Below are 19,848 nucleotides of genomic sequence, written 5' to 3'. Positions count from 1 at the left end.
GACTCTGTTTTCTCTTAACACTATATCCATTTGTCTTATTATGAATGGCCAACACTTGTAAGCATCTGCTGCAAGAAGTGCTGAGCTGGCATAATAGTTCAGTTAGTGAGATGACGTCAAAAGAAATCTCAATGATAAGACCTTAATTTATACAGGGCCAGCTCAGCCCTTCCTGCAGCAGAGCAATGAATAGGGAAGCTGAAACTGCAGCTCTCCTGCAAGCTCACTGTTTAGTGAATAAATGCAATACACAAGGTATCCATGAGATGCACCGTGCATTTTAAATACATGCACGACTGAGATTATTGTTGCAGAACCCATTTAAGGCATTTCCAAATATAGGGACTGATTTCACTTAGGTTCAGTTTTATACTCCTTTGTTTATCGCTCTGATTCTCCAGATAATTGCATTGGTTGCTGTAAGCAATAAACTACAATTGCATAGAAACATGATGCAATAAGACAAGCCCAACTGGTACGATTGTAAAGACTCCGCTTTTCAACTGTGCTTTGATCGCTAACAGCTTCCCTAATCACGTTGAAAACAGCAGGCTGTTCATACATTGGGAGCATTTGCTTTCTATCTGTAGTGTCTGTATTCTGGGGTTATGAATAGTCTTCAATAAATCTATAAAACTTGCATTTTCTCCCAATATATTTTTAATATATATATATACATATAATTAATACCATAATTTTCAACATCCATGGAGAGGCCATTAAGTTGCGTAGTGCAACATATAGAAACAAAGTGGAAAATGATCATTTTAATCTCCAGGAGATTTGGGGATCTGACCAATTTCCACAATAAACTCTCCATTGTTTAAAGGTTCTGTAGCGTTACAAGTAGGTTTAGCTCTCCTTGGGTGGCGTTCCCTTCTATGTTTTCCCTGCTTGTCTATCCTATTTGTTGCCGTCAGACCCATCTTTTTATCCTGGCCTTTTCCATTTTCCTCTATATGTTGAGACGTCTTCCCTTTACTTCTTTGAGCTCCTTGACTCGACACTAAACATGAACATAGGAAGCCCTCAAAGATACCGCAGCCCAATCCACTTCTGCCCAAATCATTATTTGCCTGCTGTAAAGACTCCGACCTTAATCAGTCGTTGGTCTCGTCTTAGATTCGGGAGCCACATGCCTACCCCATGCATTTTAAATTCCCTCGCTGTATTACCCTCCACCACTTCTGCAGGCCAGCTGATCCACCAATTTACCACAGATAAAAAATAGAAAAAACCCACTATTACACTGGGGCGATTTAATAAAACAAAGGGAACCAAGTCACCCATGTTTGGGCTGTTACGCCATGTCTGGTTGTCCCATGTCCAATAAGCACACATCAGCCTGTATGTGGAAAGACACTGATGTTCTTGATATACCACCTTGGCCAGGTTATCCTCTAAAGAAATCTTGTTGTGAGTAAAAGTAACCGAGTTATCACCCTGGCATGTAAACACACAAACAAGTTAGAATGTGCAAATATTTTATATTTTTGTTTACAAACCGAGATAATATATATAATAAAAATAAAAAGTATCGTCACCAGGCAGCTTCCATATTTTATTATATTCTTGGTTCATTCAACATTTCTATAAAGATCCCGCTTAAATGCAATTCCCCACCCTCTACGGATTATTAGTAAGACTGTAAAGGTCTATGTACTGTGACAATTATTTGTTGAGCAACAGAAACTGGCAAGCGACAACTCCCTTCTGTGCTTAGCTCAACAGCCTCCCAGCAGAAGTGGCATTCATACATGCATGGGAAAGGAATAACGTTATCCTAGATCTAGGATGAGGCCAAGGACCAATTTAGGTCTAAATGGGCAGACTAGACGGGTCTTATCTGCCATCAAATTGTATGTATGTATGTATGTATGTATGTATGTATGTATATATATATATGTATGTATGTATGTATGTAGGCATATAAGGCTTATAGGGACATGGTAGTTACAAGATCCTATTCTTTTCTTGCAGGGACTTCAATGCATTTTTCCACAGATATAGAGATATAGAGATATATAAGCACACACATACTTGTTTCTTGCCATTAAAAACAGGAAACATGCATTTATGAGATTGCTTCTTGAAGAATCAAAAAAAAATAAGCTTTTTCTTGGCGTCTTCCAGCATTCTGCAACTGCACGCAGAATAGAATAAAATGAACTGATGTACACTGGCATCGCTTAAATAACTATTTTCCCGTCCTGGCACGGAGAGCATGCTGTAGGAAACGTTACATTAAAATATTGAATTGACGGCTCTTTGGATTCCGCTGCAGCGTAGAACACACAAAAAACATATATATTTTTAATAAGACATCTTGGCATGTGTTCCTCATTTAGTTCACTTATGAAATCCTTATCTTTTCAGGGGGGTTTTTTGTCCAATGATTTATAGGACAGGATGCCTTTAATGCCATTAACATGGCTTTGTAGGCTATTTTTACACTAATTTGGGGACTGAGAACTTGAAAGAAACAGTTTAACCTACTTTAAAATATATTATATTTGCTACCGACATATACTAAATATATTATATTTTATATTATATATTACATTTTTATGATTGTCAAGTGATCAGAATATGCAGGGAAGAGTTTAACCTGCTTTAAACTATATTATATTTGCTGCCGACAGATTAAATATATAATAAATATTTTATATATTAAATCCCATTTGTCAAGCAATCAAGGTCCAGGTAACCAGAATTTCAAGGTCAAGGCTTAATAAACCAAGACATCTATGAGTGATTTCAGTCTCCTAAATTGGCTGCAGAGACTTTATCGACCTTATTGCATAGCATCAGGCATATCTTTGCAGAAGAGACCTAGGTTGTCCCAAAAGCTTGCAATCTATTATACTTTAGTTAGCCAATAAATGCATCATCTTTACCATCTTTGCTCGCTCTTTATACGGCTAACAGCAAAACTCTATATGTTTATCATCTTATTTAGTGGAATTTGGGATTCATCCGATAGACAGATTAGCAAGGGTATCAATAAAGGTAACTCTGAAAAGTATAATTTTTTATTTCCTTTTTGACATAATTCTACCAATTATAATTTAGCAAAATGAATGAGGTTTGTAGGAAATGTCACAGTCCGGGCTCTTAATTTGTAGCTAATTCAGCAAACAAAACTAAAAACTAAAGATAATATAATACACAAGTGTAATAATTTATATATATATTACACTTGTGTATTTATATATTTATATAATAAATACATGTTTGCAACTTCCTAACCAACTTTTAGCATATGCCAACTAGTAAATGTTAGGTTTTGTTGAAACTTCTTGAGGATTTTGAACTTTTTACACCTTTAGAGAGGCTGCAAGCTGCCTGGCTCTACTGCATGAAATGGAGAGATATGTGTAAGAGTTAACTTCAAACGGTTATGGCCAATTTGTTTTTGTTTTTTGAATTTTTGGAACATTTTCCAATTTTATGTTATTTTTTTAATTTTTTTCTACTTTACAATAAGTTAATGCATTCTGTAATTTTACACCTGGTCCTTTATATTACATATTTCATATTAATTGTGCACATTTTATCACATTTTCACAATTCTATCTGCCCATGGTGGTTATTTCCCAAAACATTCTGAGCAATCTATTTTTATTTATTTATTTTTTACATAGTTTTAAATATTTTATCTTGGCCATTTCTAACCACTGCATTCTGAGAATAGCTTACAAGTCAGTCATTTGCACTGGAAACAATTTACAACAATTTTACTTCAATCGTCCTCATTCTTATAATTAACATTTCCACAATCTCTCCTACAATTTCAGTCCTAATATCTTTCTACTCATTCTAACCACTGCAATTTGTTACTTCTTACAGTTAGATCTCGAGAATCAAGGCTCCTAATTGTAAACATTCTAGAAAGTTTGACTTTTCCTGTTTATTTTGACCATTGAATGATTCCCTTTACATCAAAGAACTTTCGCCCGCTTGCGCTGGGCATTCTGCGTCTGTATATTTTAGCATAACATACAATTATCCTGTAAATTCTAGAAAATCAAGCCACTCACCATTTTCAAGTAGCCTGTGCATATATTCTTAATGTGTTATTTTCAGGGTCTTTATGCCATAATAACATGCGTCTTTTAGACCAGTGTCCTTAATTTAAAAGGGTTTGTGGATTCTATGCAGAGAAACAAAGTCTACAAGTGTAGTGATTATTAGAAAAGAATGTTGATTCTATTATTCTGAATATGTGTGCATTTATAGGATTTAATTTATATAATAAAATATAAGTTAGACTCATTTTTGATGCTTTTTCTCTTCAAGGTTTCTAAAATAGTTATTTAAACGGAGGCATTATTAATGAGCTGGAATTCTATACTTGATTTGTTCCATGAGTCAGAGCAATGTTTTTGAACATTTTCACCTTGACGTAACGTTCTGAGACCTCTTTAATAGCTACCTGGGGGGGTTATGATTGTTTCAGGTAAGACCCACAACCTCAATGAGCATGGAAACAGCCAAGACCGGCTTTATTAGATAGATGACCTAGGCAAGTGCTCAACAGATTTGTTTCAAGCCACAATATGCGAAGGCCGTGAGCTGCTGTTGCTTTTTGTGGGTTAGGTGATGGGAAGCTGAGCTCTGCCTTATTGCAGAACATAAGCTGGGCCCAGGAACCTCTTTACAGGGTTGTCCAGCAAGTGAAATTCCAGGTGCCAGGATGCTATTCCTAGTCATAATAGCAACGTGATGTCCGAGTTTGGTCAAACACCTGGTTTAGGTGACTTTCAAGCTGAGCAGGTGGAGGTTGCTGCCTCCAGGTTCTTTCCAAAGTTAGCAAACCAGTGCATACAAGAGATGGGCACCATAGATCTAGTTTGCCTACATGCTAAAGAACCTAGGGTCAACCCTAAATAAAGCTCAGCAGGATCAATACCAAGTTCGATATTAATTTCCATTTACCTTATTCATCCAGGAGGATCATTGAGTATCTTCCACCATAGCGAATAATGAATGGGGGGGCAACAGCCAAATTTGCAAAGTTACCAAACATAACTTAGCTTCATACACTGGTGGACACCACTGGGTTTTATTGCTAAAACATTTGTAATCTTTCCCTAGGTTAGTACAAAGATAAGAAACATATTTCTTTAAGGGCCAACAATGAATCCCAGAATTCCATTTGCCATAATTAAACTGCCCTACTGGATGGCTAGACATTTACTGTTTAACAAGCCCTGGACTGCATATGAAAAAATAAATTAAAGGAGCAACATTGGAACAATTAATCTCGCTGCTCTAAAGAGAAGAAACTAGTTTAAATTCTTCTTTCATAGATTAATGCCTGGGAAGGAAGGACTCATTGGTTTGTTCTTTATATATAATGTCATGAACAATCCTTCCTCATCAGTCAAATAAAACAGAGCCTCTAATCCCCCCAACAAACAAATCCCCTCTCTTCCTGAAACAGGAGAACACTGATGTTCTCCTGAATTAAAAAGGCATTTCACCTGCCACCTAGGATTTTGATGCTCTTCTTAATGTCCTGCTGTTTATCTCAAGCCATCTAAAGCTATCTCTAAATAAGCAGAATACGTTGATCTGTGTGGCTCAGTGGCTTAAGTTTAAAGGATCCTTTTGTGCGAAATCTTAAGGTCACAGCTACTATACAAACATTTCTTTGTTTGTGGGTTTCTCTGGATGGCAGTTTTAGCCCCTGTTGAGTATCTCCTCAAAGTGTCTATCTGGATAAGAGCTTTACACTCACAATGAAAGCCTTTAAGACCTTCTCATTAGATACAGATACTTCACTAATAGATATTCCAAGCCCACCTAAAAGGAACTTTACCACGGAATGTGGAACACTGCTGATATTCTAGAAAATCTTTAAATACTGCAAGTTCGACAAGGTGTCCTGCGTGGACCAACCTCCCATGCAATGTATGGAGCTTAGGTTAGGTGGAGGGCTTATTACTGTATACAGCCCTGGGGATTTAAGCTCAAGGTGAAGGAATATTTCCATGTGACTTCCCAATTAAAGATACCATTCAGCTGTTATTGCTTAACATGTGTTCTAGAATAAGGTAATTAACTCACCCATGTGTACAAAAATGTGTATATACTACAACAAAGATGGAGATTATATATGTGATTATATGATCTAATTCTCTCTTTTTAGGCAGCCAATGGTCTACCAACAGTTGGAGGTTTTGTGGCTGCTTCAGGAATGACTCCATACCCCACAACGGCTCCAGTGTCGCCATACATGGCATACGGTACTGCGGCACCAACAGGCTACGTGACAGGACACGGATGGCAACATACAGGGGGTACTCCGCTGTCTCCACACAACTGTGACATCACTGCATCGCTATCATTTAAAGGCATGCACACGGCACGAGAAGGTAATTTACACCAAGAGAAGTTACACGGGTGCTTATACGAAGATGCAGGCATATGGGGTAGACAGAAGGGAAACAAGTAGAACCAAGAGAATTGCAAGCCAACCCAAAGAACATGAAGCAGAAAACATGTCCGGTGCACAGGAACTGCATAGAAGTGTACATATTACACTGGACACCATGGCGGCTATAAGTGAAGACATATGTAAAAAAGGGGGGAGTGGAGACCCAAAGTAGTCACATCAGCTCAGTGGAAATTACCCAATTCCAAGCCATCTACCAATGATCAATAAATACAAAGCAACCATTGCATCCATATAATATTAAAAGTTTAATTACAGCCCGAGATTCAAGTTACTCCTATATATATGAACACTTTATAACATTCTCAAACATGAGAATCCCATTGCATATATGTAAGCAATACATGTATAAATAACACATTGTTACCTCTCTCTATGTACAAGCGTGTATCTTTTCTTAAAGTCTAAAATTTCATAAAATCTAAATAAACTTCACTTTTTTTTTAAACAGCAGAAGAAACTAAGGCTAACATCCAGACACGCAAATCTCCACACTCCTATCACACAGCCGCACGCCACGGGACAGTTGCTCATATGTCAAGTGCATAAAAATGGAGATGCTTTCTGCGCAAGGGTACATCAATATCCCTCCAAAACCCGTCACACACCTTGACTCCACAACACCTGGAGCTTTTCCTGAGATACGGATGTTAACACCGGGTATACGGACATCTGAACAACTCGAGATACACCCAGGTGCCCTCTCAGTTCAAGGTTAACGTGAAAAGGTACTTTTGCTGGGAAGACTATTAAAGAACCACCTGCGATGCCATTGAGCTACATGTCAGCATCCTTTATTGAGCTAAGAGACTCGGTGAGAATTCTAGAGATGGTGTGGTTTCGACATTTAATAAACCGGACGTTCTCATGCAACGCAGAAACAAGTCACTAGAAACCTAAATGTGAAGAGGAAATGAAGGCACATTGGACTTATACCTCAGGCTACGTACAGCTTCGCTGATTTTTAATGGCTAAAAATGAGGTCAATGGGTTTTGAACCCACATTACACAATGGACGTCAAGGTCACTCAAAGTGGCCAAACCAGATGAGATCTGAAAGACTTCTTCAAATAGAACATTTATCCTACCCGCCGTTTACTGTAATTCAGAAGGTCTCAGCTGATCACTACCAGAGTATACATGATAAACGACACCTACATTGGCAGGAAATGTGAAAACAAAAACTGTGTTGCTTGTTGTGTCCTTTATAATGACTTCAATCAGGTCCTTTTCCGATATTATGAATGGGGTGGGTAGAGTGGGTTTAATATCTTGGTCTTTATAGCTAACATGGTCTAGATAATTGATAATTCATAAGACTAATTACTCAGTCTTTGGAAAATGACCAATTTTTGCTAAAAAAACAAAAACACAAAACTTATGTTTTGCTCAGCATTAGATGGCCAAACAATGTGCTTGACTCGCGAGGTTTGTATCACCTGGTGTGGTTCACAAACCCACATAAGCCAATATGGATTTATTAATTGCTACCAGATGGTTAAATCATAGCACTTAAAGGTTTGAGTCGTAACTCCAATACATGTACAAATCTGGTTGTAATGAGGGATATTACGCAAGGTCTGAAGAAGGTTAACCCACCTAATACATATTTAACTGTTATTTCAGGTCATGGGCACTTAATGTTGAGTTGGTTCGAATAATTTGTTACAGACCATACGAGTTCTATGATTCCCAGATACTCCAAATGAGAATTATGCCATCACAGTTAGGAATGCATTGAATAGTTCATGTTGAAGTGTATGCCAGTGCACCTCTGTTATAGCTCGGTGTGCTTTACGCTGGATATGCAATAAAGTGGAAGGACTTGTCTTTGTAACTTCAATCTCTACTGTTATATATAAAAAAAACAAAACAAACGACATTATAACCGCAATGATGGTGAACCAATCGTAGATGACAATAAACTATGCATTCAATGGAAGACATTAACATTCTCCATATGGCCTCCTATTGTTAAAAAGAAGAGATGCTTGTCTGTTAAGACGTGTGGTCAGAGAAGTGGCTTCACTTGGGCTGAGTATTACCAATAACTATTAAGAGACTCCATCATTGGTGCAATACTGAAGGGAAGGAAAAACTTTAGCCAGTATTGCTCTCTCCTTTCTTTTTGGCGAGCCAGTCAGAGCAAATGTTTGGGCCAAAGTAACATTTCTAGAATTGTTCCCTAAACATTTTAGGAGAAAAGCCCCTTTACTACCTGGCAATGCTGACTTCAGGCTAATCCCAAATATATCGAGTACAAAGATGAAGATATGAACAGCTCCTTTATCACAGAACACCAGAACTATAAACGCTTCTTATGTATTTACCGTAATCAATATCTGGTAAAATGATTCTTTAGGATTAAATAAAGAGAGCTGGGCAACTAAATATACACCACTCTCAGATGACTTATGTCATGCACAATGGTGTACTCTGGCCAAGGCCAACTAGGACTGATAAAATGGGTTTTCTATAAATGTAATAGTACAAGTATCCGACAGATTTATCTGAATAATCAAACATGACACTACGTAAATACATGACCAGTTACATACACCATTAAACAAAGGCAATCTTCTCCACCTAGACCTAGTAGACAGTACCTATTTCCTTGCCAAAAACATGCAATGTCTGAGAAAAAGACACCACATATGAAAATTAACGAATGCACTAATCATAATTGGCAATCAGATTTCTCCTTGGATCAACAAGCACTAAATAAATATTAATTCCAATACTATCATACATGGACCTCTTTTAAAAAAGGTATCTAATGTATTTGCTAGCACCACCTCTTCAGCCAGTGAATTCCATACTTTTATCGTCCGTACTGTAATAAACCTCCGCTGTCAGACTAAATCTTCTTAAAGAATTAGGTTTTACATTTGTTGTTTGATTTGTGCACATGGGTCAACGGAGCATTCTTAATTCCCATGAAATCTCTTTGTCAAATACATTTTTGACCAGAATATTTCGTAGTTCTAATAGTGCATCGGTCATTTGTGACATCACGTGTCAAGTGGAGACCAACACCAGTGACATCTGAGGTCAGTGGTATATATGGCCCTCCGCAACTACTGCCCTCACTGCTAAGCACCCGAATATGATGTCATATTCATCTTTTAAAGGCCAGCATTAACATTTACTGCATACTCTCTTCTGTTCTCCATCGTGTCAATGGGATGATTTAAGAGATCCCATATTTCTCTTCTAACTGTCCCATCGAGCAACGGCGGCGCCTGTCCCCTGGTTGTAAGACAGAGGGACTAAACCTGCCGTCCTCTGCTAAACACGTGCTTCTTTTTGTTTGCATTTAGAAAATCGATGCATTAGCCACTATTGGTTGGAATTAAACATAATTCCATCACGTGTAACGAAACAGCAATCCTTTCATATACCGCAACGTGAAAAAAAAAAAAAGATAAAACATACATTTTATGACACATTTTTAGTCTATAGGAGGACTGGGTTGGACAATGCTTACTTACCCAAAACAAAAGAAAATGAAAACCTCTTAACCAATAAAATCAATTTTCATTACTCTGGGGAGAATTGCTACAATATTCTTCGGCAAGAGGAATCAATAGTTAGTGGATGCAAAAAGGAGAAAGGCGCTTTGGGGATTATAAAAAAATTCATTTTATAGTTTATGTAATAACACAGACCATGGAGTACTGAACGGAACAATAAAATACTCTGTGTAAATCTATAAAAAATATAATGACAAGAGAGCTAGATTGGCAGAACGACTCACCTTCCTCACTCCGTAGCATATATATATATATTTATGTGTATATACATATACCTTAAGTGTAGTAAATTAAATTTATGGACGGAAATATAATTTAAATATATTGCATTCATGGGACATATTCACACACAGGTGTACATTTCCCCTTTACCCTCACAACATATTCATTGAAGCTAATGGCATTCGCACAATACCTTTTGTTTTTAATCGTACGCTTGAGTTTATCGACAGATAAAACCCATTCAGCCCATCTAATTCGCCAGTTTAGCCTTTACCACTTCTGCTGTGTGGTTGTTCAGATTACCTACCTCCGTTAAGCTCATAAAACTGAATTTTTGGTCATGTTTTATACGCAAGCTATCATCCCTTTTGGAGTATGACATAAAACAAGTCCTGGTAATGTTACAAACAACTTGTATTAGAGTAACTTAATAAGGTTGAGACTAGAATTCTCCATTCCTGCCCGATAATATTCATCCTGCTGGCCTCCAGTGAATTTCTACAAGCAGAGTTTAACGTTAAGAGCTAAACAGACCAACATTTGGTGAGAACGTTCGTGTTTTCGGCACATCTGGTTTAATAAGAAATAATAAAACATACGAATAGTATATTTGCTTTTTCACCCATCTTATTTAAAAGGTTTACATTGCCAAACGTATAATTATACATTTGCTGACGAAGACAAGAGAATCGGAGGTATTTTTATCTTGGAACGGAATTCTATTAAATTTTGAGTATTTTGGTTACAGGGGGGTGGGTGTAAAAAGTATAAAAAAAGGTAAAAGCTCTACAATGGCAGAAAGAATATCAGATGCCAGATGCCAAACGAGGATGTCCTATAAAGGTGTGCTAAATCAGTACAATTTTAACCACATGGTCTCATATTCTTCCTTAAATAAGAATACATAAATCAAGGCAACTTTTTGTACTTTGTTATGGATGTATTCATCATGCCTCTACTTTTTAAAAGTATTCTGTTAAATCCACATGAAGTTGAAGAAAAAGCCGTTGAAAGGCTTGGCAGTTTGTTACAAAGTAGCCAGCCGTGCTTAACAGGACTGGGCCACTAAAGCGACATTCTATTTCAAGACTTATTCCGACCATTGGAGTCAAAAGAACATTTAGGATTCTTTAACAACCTTACATGACGGTCCATTCCCGATTCGTTGCATCTTGCCATAGCCGAAAGCTTCAAAATACCACTTTTCTTTGTTCTTCATAGTCAAGGAAGGTAATGTTGTCGGGATTTGACCTTAATATTTTGCTCTTTCCGCACCATTTTCTATGGTTTACCCATTGGTTTATGAAATCATTTCTGTGGCCCAACTTTTTGAAGACCAAGTACTTTTTTTCCACGTGTATCTCTCCGTGGGCTGTGGTTCTCTAGAGGAGATAAGAACCCATCTAGTCTGCCCATTCTTCCTGCCGTAAAAACCTCAAACTGTATTTGCTCTTTGGTCTTCTTGTCTTATAATTAGGACAGCCTTATGCATACCCCACAGTCCTTATAGGGGGTGCCAATATTCTGTGCCTATATCTTCTTTAATGGCCACCAGGTCAATCAACTCCTACCGTCTCACGGTTTCAAAATCTAATGCGGCCGTGTCGAGCCAATATCCTATTAAGCCATACAGTCTTGGTACAGAACATGCCCCGGATTTCAATGTTCCACTCAAATTCGTTACAAAGCATTCAGACATAAAATACACAAAATAGAAGGGTATAATTGTGTCTGTACACTTTATTATTAACAAATGGGCTAATTTGCCCTGAACAGTTAAATGCGAGTTCTGTTTTAAAGTTGAATTCAAGTTCATCCAGGCCTTTCGCCATTTTTTTGGTCTCTGTCCATCCCACTGTGCTCATTTAATCTTAATATCTTTAATGGTTTTTGATCATCTGGAATGTTGTATTTAACTTTATGTCTGCATCAATAACTAACCATCTTCAAAAACAAAATACTCTCTAGAACCCAACATATGATACTGAGAGCCATCAGATTCCATTGATACTTCTCACCCATAATTTGATTAATCATGGACAGCCATATAGTACATTGTGGTCAATTTACTTACCGCTTGTGTGCTTTAAGAAGTCGCGCGCTTGTCTCGTTCTCCCTTCACCTTCTAACAGATCTTCTCTTGATTGTTGTCACTTATATAGCGCTATTAAATATGCTGGTGCTTTAAAATGCGTTATCACGCAGTAAAATGCATACACCAAGCGATTACTCTAAACAAGTACCCCAAATAACAGAGAAACCTTGATCTGATGGATCACAAGTGTAATATGTTTTAACTCACCAAACCACATGCTAGGAATGCTGGGATACAGCCATTCTGCTCATCCACTTACCTTATTAATAGCGTCTGCCTCAATCTCCGCAGGATTACACGACTGCTTGAGGTGGTTTAACTATTGTATGTGGTTTTTTTATGTTTTTTTTTTTAAATTAGCAACTGCACGGTATTTCATATCCTTTATTATTGTTATATGCACGTAGCAATGTATTGTTTTTGCCCATTGTTGCAAAGTGCATGGCATTCGTTTATTTAGTGTATATGAATTATGAACATACCCAAGACTCCTGTTCCTAAACTAGGATCTTTGCGAAGCTGCCTAACTGATAGCGAGCAGTTGTTGAGGATTGGCACGCAGGCACAACACCGAAGCGAAAAACGTCCTCTGCCCGGAAGGTTTCTGAAGCTCTGATTAGTCAGTGAAAGCGATGATCACAAGATTTGGGTGATGGAGAAAGATCGAAAAAAAACGGTCTCGCAAACACCAAGACGACTTTTCTTTCCCTCGGCCCCCGAGTCAATAATACACTCAATTGTGAAGTTAAAAAACATGAATTTTGCTGCACAGATCAGAAAAAGCACGGGTGCCGCGGACGTTATCCAAAACGATGTTAATTAGAAATTGATAAAATGAAAAAAAAAGGAGAAAATTGTCTGTGTAAATCTAGAAAGAAGCTTTGTTTTTATTACCAAGATATTTGCGGAAAACAGACTCTGTAGTGATATTCAGCCTAAGGCCATGCAGTATCTTAAAGTAATGTCCTGGATATCGGAGGAGTATCCGTAGTTCACCATCTGACTGGGCAAAGCTAACCGAGACACTGTTATCTAAAGCTTTAAAGGAAAATAGTCCTCAGAACCTACTCTCCAGGTTTCTTAAATACAGAAACCAGGTTTAGCATGTAAGGTTGCGTATATATAGGTAATCAGCTGTCCCATACAACTTGATTGAAGCAAATTCATTAGTGTTATTGTCCATCATTCACAATACTGCAAGACAGCAGTGGCAGTTTCCAATCAAATCCTTAATCAGCATTAAAACGTTCAAGTGGATAATTTGGTTTCTCTTAGTTTCCATAATCCCTGATCCATCTCGGACTTAAATAGATCTAGAAGACTGAATTAATAGATCTAGAAGACGAGAAACTCCATCTCTTCATCATGGGTCACCAGTGCTTCTGGAGCCAGGCATAAGAATATTCATACACTAACAGCATTACTGCGCCCCCTGCAACAAAACGGGGATTTTAGATTAATTTGGGAATGTTGCTATGGTACTCTCTCCCCAAACAGTAAATGTTGATGGGAGAATGGAGCTCAATCAACTTGAGTAGCACCACAAAGGCGAGGTCAGAGAGGCAGGTTGAAGAGTAGGTCATGGTGCATTCTGGGTAGATTAAAAGCTAATCACAGACAGGACCATTAGCACATACAATTATTATCCACGTACTATGATCACTGGATAAGCTCCCAAAACACATTACGCACACAACACATACATTGCGGTTTTTCCTTCCCACTTGCCGTATTTTTGATCTTCAAGATGCTTCCCACAACCGGTTTGGTGCTTCAGTCACCTTAGCCACCCGGTAAATACATTCTCCCGCATGATGATACTTTGGCCAAAAATATTTCCAGTAATACTTCTTGTTGTCACACAGAATGTTCAATTTCCCCAATATATGTTTATACACACACGCAGTTTAAATACATTTTATTCATGACTGTAGTTGAGGGAGTTGGCTGTGTATTGTTTCCTGCATTGTCATCATGAGCGCCATATTAGTTATACTTAAACTGCATTTAAGAAGGAAATAAAATCCCCAAACTTGTGAAAAGATTAAATATAACTTAGAAGACATTCAGCAAAATGAAGACACGTGTGGGTGCAGCAAGTTATAACGGCACTTGGCATTTAAGGAGCATTAGGACTTTGTATTGTATTGCTATTGGGAAACGAAGCATAAAAGAAAAAAAATGTATTTATCACATAGCGAAATAATAATATTTTGTGCTCAGTTCATTCATGCCATCATTAGATAGAAACTGTGTGATAGCAGATCAGACCCATTCTGCCCATCGAGTCTGCCTATGTTCCTGATGTAAAGACATTAAGGTGCCAAAGGTTCACAGATAACAGTTACAACAGAGCAGTACTTGTTCTATTAGCCAGCGAGATAAACCAAACATTAATATGAGTTACAATCAAATTATCAACCTTGAAATCAGTCTAAGCACCTACCTTGACTCCAGACGCACAGGTTAAGCAGCTAGAGTAGAGCGAATATATTCAACACCATGGTCGGTCATATTTCATAGGCAAAAGCAGCTCATTTAAATGCACCGCAAACAATGTTGATAACATACGTTAATGATGGTGAAACCTGCACCGTTCATACATTAACCGGGATAACCTGCAGATTTTATATTGATTTTACAATGATTGTGGTGTAAATAATAACTGCTACTAGCAATCTACCATTTAGAAATTCTAGGATAAGAGTTAAAATGATTTACCAGGTCCAAGCCGCATGACCTTAGGAAGGAGGCCTTTGTACAAAGCCAGGAAGCTGCAAGATAAAAAACAGTCAGTGATTCGGTGATCTGAGTAATGAAAACCTGCACATTATAAAGTATTTTACAGACAAAACAACTGGGGTCCGATAAAGAGGAGTTTATTCAGTAAAGATTTCGGGAGAGTTGTAGCTTCAGCGTCTTTGCTTCACAACAGAGTATGACTGTCTAGCCCCAATGAGCTTCTGCTGTAGAAAAAGCTTGGCCGGTCCTGTATAATGTATAGTGAAATAAAGTGAGATTTCTCCAAAATCTCCTCGCCCATTACATTATACATTATACAGGACCAGCTAATGCCTTCTTGCTGGAAAACCAATCAGCGTTGGCCCTTCGGTGAAGTGAAGCTCTTCTGCAGACTCTCCCTTTAGTGAATAAACTGCAAAGATGCATAAAGATCCCTTTACTAGGAATCCTGCTCTCCTGAAAGCATGTTAGATGCATAAAACAGCCCTCTGGGAACACCGGTAGGAGCTAATATAAGTATATGACTAATCCTTGATAATTATGACATTAAATAAAGTCTTAAAAGTGAACTATTAAACTGAGATATTGGCAGAAAATATATATCTGGGCAATGCTTGCTCCCAAATTATATATATCTAGGGATTTGGTGCATCACATGTGTGGCTTTCAATGTAATAATTCAGTTAAGCAAATATTTGTGGAGCAAATGATAAAAGTAGAATAGAATTAGGTTTTGGAGGAAGCAAAAAATATATAATGTATATATATTATATATATGATAAAGGAATGTGATATAAAGTATACAAGGCTGGGTTGATATCTAGAAAACAGCGAGAAACAGCCTAACCATGTCATATAAATATAGAGATAAATCAGGATTAGTAACAGAAATTATGTAACGATACCCTTCTTCCTGATAAACTGTAATAATCGTTTTCCAACAGCTTCTATACTTAATCACGCCAGGTTCTGGTTGTGGCCCCTGAATTCGACTTTTTGCTACATCGAAAGGGATGTTAATGACAGATGCCAGTGTCCCCGAGGCCAGACCGATGGAAAACTTCCTTAAAAACTCCAGCGTAGCATCCTGTAAAGACAGCAACAAAACAAACATTCTAAGAAAGCATCAAGATTCCAAATGGACTCAACAATCCAAACGTCGCAAAGCTCAGTCCTCTCGTAATACAATTTTAGAGGTGCGATTTTATGATTATTTATGACCTCTGTACATGATATACAACTTTTCCAGGGCAAAACCAGCCCTAGGTTTGACCGGCCTTCACACTCACGTTAATCCAGACCTACTTTCAGAGGATAAATATATCTCCTCTTTGCCCCAACCTGCGCTTTCCGCTGGGAGCAATATCGTTACTAAGAACTTTTACGTCTGGCCTTGGTGTTTTGCTAATGCTGTGTTTTCCTGCTTGCGCTGGTGGGTTGGGGTGGGGGTGGGAGTGGGGTTTGGTGTTTTTTTTTTTGCTCTGAGTCTGATATGTGGGTTTAGGAGGATTCTGGGTAATGTGCCTTTAATCAGCAACCTGGCACCCAGCACAATGGGCTCCTTGCAGAGAGATGCTAGAGGATTTCCGTGCGTTGCTACGTTCCTTCCCCGACAATCCCATTGGCTCGGTTTTCGCACATGGTCCAAATCGCCTGCGGGCACATTTCCTCACACAGGATTCATAAATACAGTCCATAACGAGACTCTGGTTTCGGCATATGGGGATGATTTGTGTAATTGGCCTTTACAATGTACTTAGTATTACTGTATCAAAACACAAGAAACCCAAGTACTCTATTAGCTAATTGGCCAGAATATTTTACAAATGACAGCAATCCCTGCACCAGGAAGCTCACTAAAAATGTGTATGTGTCCGCAAGACCCCCAAATGCTAAATTAAATAAAGGAGGGGGGGGAAAAAAAATTAAACACGCACACACGCTCGCACAAGGCTGTCGCTGGCCTGCAGGTTTTTTCCACATTTCTCCTCAGATGTCGCAGATCTGTCAGCAGGAAATGTTCTCCTACAACTAAAATAACAAGCCCGCTGTGGTAATGTACTGCAGGGCCGTGGCCTTGAATTAAATAGCTTTTAGCGACTGCAGGAGTTAGGATACCCCGATTTAAAAGGAGAAGGGAAAGCCCTCGGATATTCAACACAATATCTGCAACAATTTGTATTTTCAGCTTCTTTACGCGCAATTAAAAAGTTGAAGAGCAACGAACTACAATTCTGCGCAATAGGGAATGTGTCGAATATTTAAAGACACTGGGAGAGATTCGTAATGGCGGGATGTTATAAAAGATTTAAAAACAAAAATCCTAAAAGCCATTTATAAAAAGTGCTTTGCTCCCAAAATGAGAACCCACCTCGACCAACAAAAATCAAACAGTCAGGTGATGTGGCTTCACGATGGCCATTTCCAGTGTACCTTCTCCAATAGCTATTTGTAAACCTCAAAGTATTTTTCTTTTCTACTTCTTCATAGAAGAAGAATGTGTAGTAACAACTTCTAGACACATTCTGCTGTTGTGGCTTTTAGGGCTGTAGAACCCTGCGATACCCTCATACCCAACAAACATTCTGAGCTCGGAGGAAAGAGGGACACCAGGGGAGGAAAGAGGGACACCAGGGGAATCTGGGTCCCAAGAGGGACTGTCCCTCCTAAACAGTGACTCTTGGGAAGTAATCTTCTATAATTGGCTACTTTACTTTACAAAGTAACAAAAAGGAGCTCTTAAATGTTTTCAGATCCAAAATGTATGTACGCACGTCAACAAGATGACATGCCAACATTTTTTTGGTTTTTGTTTATTTAACTTGTTGACGGATATTTCGTGTTGATGCAGAAACTCATCTAATACCATAGAAAGTTATTACAGAGGGGGGAAAAAGTTCAAAGAGGATAATTATTTAGGCAGCGGTGATTAAACAGAGACTATTATTGTAGTTGGTGAGTCTCCAGCATACGCTCCAGGAAATACTCATTTAGAAAATTATTGATAATGGATGTTAAAGGAACATATTTGCATTACAGAAACTTTAAAGTCATAGGATGTGTCTGGGTGTTAAAGGGTTTTTACTTTTTTTTTGTTTTTAATGGATGGGCGGCCATCTTGGTTTTCGTCCAGTTGCACTGGCTTGGATTGTAGAGATTTTTGTACCAACTGGCTTATAGTGTTAAAAGCCCCCCCCCTTCAATGTAATATATGGATCAAAAATGACCACCACAGTTCCAAGGGAAATTTAAGTTTCACAAAAAGAAATAGTAATTCAAAATAAGCTGTAGATGCATGGTATGACTTTCAATGGAGATGGTGGGGTGGATGTAGCAGCAAGGAGTTTGGTAACTTGGTGTCTCCTAATCTGCTCTCAAGTTCTCAAGAAAACTTTTAGTCACATGTCTTCTGTGGCCCACTATGGACTTGGTGTGGAACCCTACAGGTCCCTAAAATTAGTAGAACCCACTCACGGGAATAATGGGTCATTTTCAAGATTGGTTTTGTGGGTCCAACAGGTGGAACGTGTCTTCCATGTGTCCTATCGACAGACTTTACTAAGTAGGTACTTGACGCCATTGCACATTGCTTGCCGGGGTGCACCATGCAGAAAATGCGTATTTGCAAAACCCTTTTCATGATTATCCATACTTGATACGATGTCAGGCTACTTTATGGAATGATCTTGGATATTCTTCTCAGAAGCAATTTCAGATCCTTTTACCGGTAAATTAAAGTATGATGAAAAAAGTATAATTTGCTTAAAAAAATGTTTTTATAACCAACAGGTAGGATTAATTCATCTGGCGCAGGAGATCTAGGCTCTTACCATGCATGTGTGGGCAGCCATGTGTGACCACGGAATGACCGCTGATTGCATATGCAAATTTGTAATTATGTTTCCAGATGTGAGATGCATAATGTATGCACTGATGAAACAATGCTAACAAATCAAATATAAATTATACTATTAAAACGCCGATTTGTTTTTTCACTAGATTACATGATGGACTTTGCATCATATATATCAGGGGGGTATTTTGGGGGCTAAACATGGACAACTTGGTCTGCAAGTGTTGTGTCCGATTCCCTCCCGCTGCTACCTACAACCGTAGTGGATTAAAAAAGGCTTCCTTCATCTCTCCGCTGTAACGCAGGCAGGAAACGACCCCGCTGCGCTAAATTAAATCTGTGAAAAAAAGAAATAGGCCGAGCAAAATTAATATCGGCTGCCGGTAATGTTCTCTTACTGCACAAAAAGGCATCAAAAGGTTAACCCTCAGATACATAGCGGCTATATGTATTGGCTAACTCAGTATGCAGTTTGTAGCTAATCCCAAGATTGGTTGGGCTGAACACATGCATAATAATAATATAAATAATGCTAAACATAGAAAGAATGAACGAGTCCTCGTCTTAGATTCAGGATAGCTTTAAGGCTATGCCAAGTATGTTTCAATTCCCTCGCTGTATTAACCCCTTCTGCTGGGAGGTTTTTCCACTGATCTACAACCATCTCGGTAAAGTAAAACGTCCTTACGTTACATCTAAGCCTCTGACCCTCTATTTTTAGACTATGACCTCACAGCGTTCTTCGAAAAGTCAGAAGGGTAGAACAGAATATTTTCCCCCAGCTTGGATCAACAAGGGTTAAAAAGACTAGTCACAGTAAGTGGCTGCTCTGATCGTGGAGACAGATGGGCGGCCGGTGCCGGTTTTTATGGCGTTTCAGAGGCTGGAGGGTTTATGGTAAACAGAACCTGGGGTTTAGCTTCTCTATGGTCTGTTGAGATCG

General features: G+C 38.4%; 2 protein-coding genes across 4 annotated transcripts in view; one reads left to right on the top strand and one right to left on the bottom strand.

Moving 5' to 3' along the window:
- PAX9 (paired box 9) overlaps positions 1-7,107 on the top strand; it is a 16,787-nt gene extending 9,680 nt beyond the window's left edge. Inside the window, exons 4-5 of one of the 2 annotated variants that reach the window (XM_053475340.1) lie at positions 6,155-6,380; positions 6,915-7,107. In XM_053475340.1, coding sequence (XP_053331315.1) covers positions 6,155-6,380; positions 6,915-7,009 — 321 coding nt within the window. In that variant the 3' untranslated portion in view covers positions 7,010-7,107. Of the gene's footprint in view, positions 1-6,154; positions 6,381-6,911 lie in introns of both variants that reach the window. The other variant, XM_053475339.1, reaches the window with a different exon arrangement.
- Positions 7,108-13,632: 6,525 nt separating this feature from the next.
- SLC25A21 (solute carrier family 25 member 21) overlaps positions 13,633-19,848 on the bottom strand; it is an 81,190-nt gene continuing 74,974 nt past the window's right edge. For both annotated transcript variants that reach the window (XM_053474302.1, XM_053474303.1), the window contains exons 9-11: positions 15,958-16,139; positions 15,032-15,084; positions 13,633-13,742 (exon numbers count right to left, since the gene is read on the bottom strand). In XM_053474302.1, the coding sequence (XP_053330277.1) occupies positions 13,681-13,742; positions 15,032-15,084; positions 15,958-16,139 (297 nt within the window). In that variant the 3' untranslated portion in view covers positions 13,633-13,680. The remainder of the gene's footprint in view (positions 13,743-15,031; positions 15,085-15,957; positions 16,140-19,848) is intronic.

The sequence above is a fragment of the Spea bombifrons genome, chromosome 9, assembly GCF_027358695.1.
Source record: "Spea bombifrons isolate aSpeBom1 chromosome 9, aSpeBom1.2.pri, whole genome shotgun sequence".
Classification (NCBI taxonomy): domain Eukaryota; kingdom Metazoa; phylum Chordata; class Amphibia; order Anura; family Pelobatidae; genus Spea; species Spea bombifrons.
This window is presented reverse-complemented; position numbering and strand designations above follow the sequence as displayed.